Source organism: Galeopterus variegatus, unplaced genomic scaffold, assembly GCF_000696425.1.
Source record: "Galeopterus variegatus unplaced genomic scaffold, G_variegatus-3.0.2 Scaffold9653, whole genome shotgun sequence".
Lineage (NCBI taxonomy): Eukaryota > Metazoa > Chordata > Mammalia > Dermoptera > Cynocephalidae > Galeopterus > Galeopterus variegatus.
In genome coordinates, this window is record NW_007735764.1 from 46931 (window position 1) to 50502 (window position 3572).

At 36.4% G+C, this 3572-nt stretch overlaps 1 protein-coding gene across 1 annotated transcript in view; it reads right to left on the bottom strand.

The window, feature by feature from the left end:
• LOC103609475 (N-alpha-acetyltransferase 16, NatA auxiliary subunit-like) overlaps positions 1 to 3572 on the bottom strand; it is a gene marked incomplete at both ends in the record, with an annotated part of 34126 nt that overhangs the window by 12210 nt on the left and 18344 nt on the right. The window contains one exon of the mRNA XM_008593790.1: positions 2989 to 3142. Coding sequence (XP_008592012.1) covers positions 2989 to 3142 — 154 coding nt within the window. The remainder of the gene's footprint in view (positions 1 to 2988; positions 3143 to 3572) is intronic.

Genomic DNA, 3572 nt, shown 5'->3' on the forward strand with positions numbered 1-3572 from the left:
TGGGTATGAGGAACAAAGATCTAAACATCTCAGATATAATGAAAAGCAAACCTAGTCCAAGAGGGAGATTCTAAAAAAAGAACATACCCCAAATTCCTGTCCCCAAGATTTCCCATTCTCCAAAGAATCTATTTCAAATAACCCTCTGAAATGTTTGTCATACCATTTCAGCTTTCATCATGTTGGAGGAGGCAGCATATTATAGTGGTTTTTATATACTACTACATTACTATTTATATATTATAGATCACTCAAGCTCTAGAACTAGGTGTAACTACCTGTTCCACCACTTACTAGCTTTGTGACCTTGAGCAAGTGGTTAGTTAGAACACTGCCTGGGGCCGGCCCATGGCTCACTTGGGAGAGCGTGGTGCTGACAACACCAGGTCAAGGGTTAAGATCCCCTTACCGGTCATCTTTTAAAAAAAAAAGAACACTGCCTGGTACAAAATGAATACACATAAACATTTGCTACTTAACTATAAACATGCCCATTCCCCCACAATTATTTTCTGGCCAGTCCAGTTTTCACCCTAGATATAACAGACAACAGCATATTTTTCATTTCCAAAAATATCTGTTATCTACTACCACCATGAAGCAAAGGTTTTTACTAGAGGAATGCACAGAACAAATAAGTACAGATGTATATTCAAAAAATAAGTGAAAACCTCTAACTTTATTTTTAGTTTTTTAAAGAATCTTTAGTTTTTTAAAGAGTCACTAACTAGTGACTACAAAAGACATGAATGTGTGAATACGAATAGTCTCTGTGCCTGCAAAGTTCACTGAAAAAAAAAAAAATAATACTATAACCCGTCACTATAAGCAATATAGAGCATTGGCTATATATTCAAGATTAACGGCCCCCAAATTACCCTCACCAGCAGTAAATGAATGAATGTGGCTATGAGGCAATTTGCAGAATTTTTTAACTAGAATTCATCTCACTATATCATATTTACTTTTTTTTTTTTTCTTTTTTTGTCTTTTTCGTGACCGGTAAGGGGATCACAACCCTTGGTGTGGTGTCACCCGCACCGCGCTCAGCCAGTGAGCGCACCATCCAGTCCTATATAGGATCCGAACCCGTGGCGGGAGCGTCGCTGCAGCGTCGCTGCACTCCCAGCGCTGCACTCCCAGCGCCGCACTCTCCCGAGAGCTCCACAGGGCCGTCTCTCATATTTACTTTTTAAAAATAACTTTATTCCCTATTGATGCTACAGGACAAACACAGAAACAGCAACCTGAAAGAGATAAGATTTAATCAGGAAATAGCAATAATATATCAGGAAGGAAAAATAATTCCCTTTTTATTTGCTCCCATCAATTGCAGGCAGTAGAACAAGAAAGAGACCAGAATATTTAATTACTTATCCACATTTTATCAAAAATTTGAAAAGTACTGCTGTCACCAATATTGGTATTAATATTAATAACAATAAAAACTAAATTAGTCAGGCATTATACATTTATAAGTAAGAGTAGAGTATAACAGTTAAAAGTAAGGGCTCATGAAAAGACATGGGGAATCTTAAATGCATATTACTAAGTGAAAGAAACCAATTTGAAAAAGCTACATACTGTATGATTCCAACTATATAACATCTTGGAAAAGTCAAAACTATGGAAACAGTCAAAACATAAGTGGTTGCCAGGGGACTGGGGGAGGGAGGGATGAATGGAGAGGCACAGAGGATTTTTAGGGAGTGAAACTACTCTCTATGATACTATAATGATAGATACATGTCATTATTCATTTGTCAAAACCCACAGAACGTGATAGTGGGAGAGGCTGTGGGTGTGTAGGAACAGGATATATGAGAACTTTGTACCTTTTGCTCAATTGTGCTGTAAAACTAAAACTTATGAAAAATAAAGTCTATTTAAAAAACAAAAGTAAGGACTCTGAAGTCAGAAAGATGTGCTGATGTGTTTAGAAACTAACTCTACTGGGCCGGCCCCATGGCTCACTCGGGAGAGTGTGGTGCTGATATCGCCGACACCGTGGGTTCGGATCCTATATAGGGATGGCCAGTGCACTCTGGCTGAGCATGGTGCGAATAACACCAAGCCAAGGGTCGCGATCCCCTTACCAGTCAGGGGGGAAAAAAAAGAAACTAACTCTACTACTTTAAAGGCTGGGTGACTCTGGGCAAGTCCTTAACCTCTCTAAGCCTCATTTTCCTCAACTATAAAATGGTACTCATCTTAAAAGTGCTAAAAAGAAAATTAAATGAAATAAAGCAGTTTAAGTAATTACCATACTCTGAAATAGAGGAAGAGTAAAAAAAATGTTAGCTACCATTTTTATTAAGCTTTAGAGGTCCTGCAACTGAATGAAATCTTAGGTCTAAACTATTATTCTAGCTGGACATTCTACTTAATACAGTATTGCCCAGAGAATGGGTAACTGATAGGTAAATGTTTGTGAAAAATTCTGTTTGACCCTTTGTTGATGAACATTATTAAAACTATTCATAGGGATATTGCCTTCCTAATTAGCCTGTTAATGAAAATAAATGACTCTTGCGCTTCCAGGATGATACCTGTGTCACCGTTTACTATTCTCATTGTATTTTACTATATATGGAGATATATATATATATGTGTGTGTGTTTATTTGATATGAAGGCAGTGTGACATACTGCTTAAGAGAATAGAGTTTATACTCAAACCCAGCACTACCCAGTTTACTAACCTGTGATTTTAGGAAAGTCACTCAATCTCTCTGTTCCTCATCCACCCTCATCTCTAAAATGGATATATCGACCACATCACCGGGTTGTTATGAGAATTAATTAATAATGGCCTAATAATAAAGTGCTTAAAACACTGCCTGATACATAACAAGTGTTAAGTGTTAGGACAGAATATACACTTTTTGTTCTTTTAATTGAGGCCATTAAAAAAAGAAAAAGCTGGTGTTCGGTCCTAGGTTTCGGTACCAAAAACAAGCCAAAAAAACCAAAAAGCAAGTCAACTTACCTTTAATTTCTTCCACCAAAAGTTTATCACATATGTGTTTCTCATATGTTTCTATATGTTCCAAAGATTTCTGAAATAGATCTGCTTCTCTCATCACCTGATTCTGGTATAATATCAGTTCGCTATTTTCATAGTCTATTTTGTTGGGAGGAACCTGAAAAAGAGTGACCAACTTACCTATTTGTATAATTAACATAAAGCAGTTATAGGTATTTATTGAAAGAGTCATTCACACAGACATAAGAAAGCAACCCACAAGCAGTTACACATAGAAGAGTGATTTAACAGCACAGAAGATTAATATAGGACATTTTTAAAAGAAAGAGGTGGGACTTCTGTCTACGGCCAAGTGAAGAGATCAGCGAGATCCTACAGCCAAGTATAAAAATGACTGAAATCCTAAGGAATCTACCAAAAAACTACTTGAACTAATAAGGAGTTTAGCAAGGTCACAGAATAAAAGATCAATATATAAAAATAAATTATATTTCTATATACTAGCAAGGAACCCAAAAATGAAATTAAAACAATTTCATTCACAATAGCGCCAAAAAGAACAAAATATTTAGGAATATGAGAAAAAA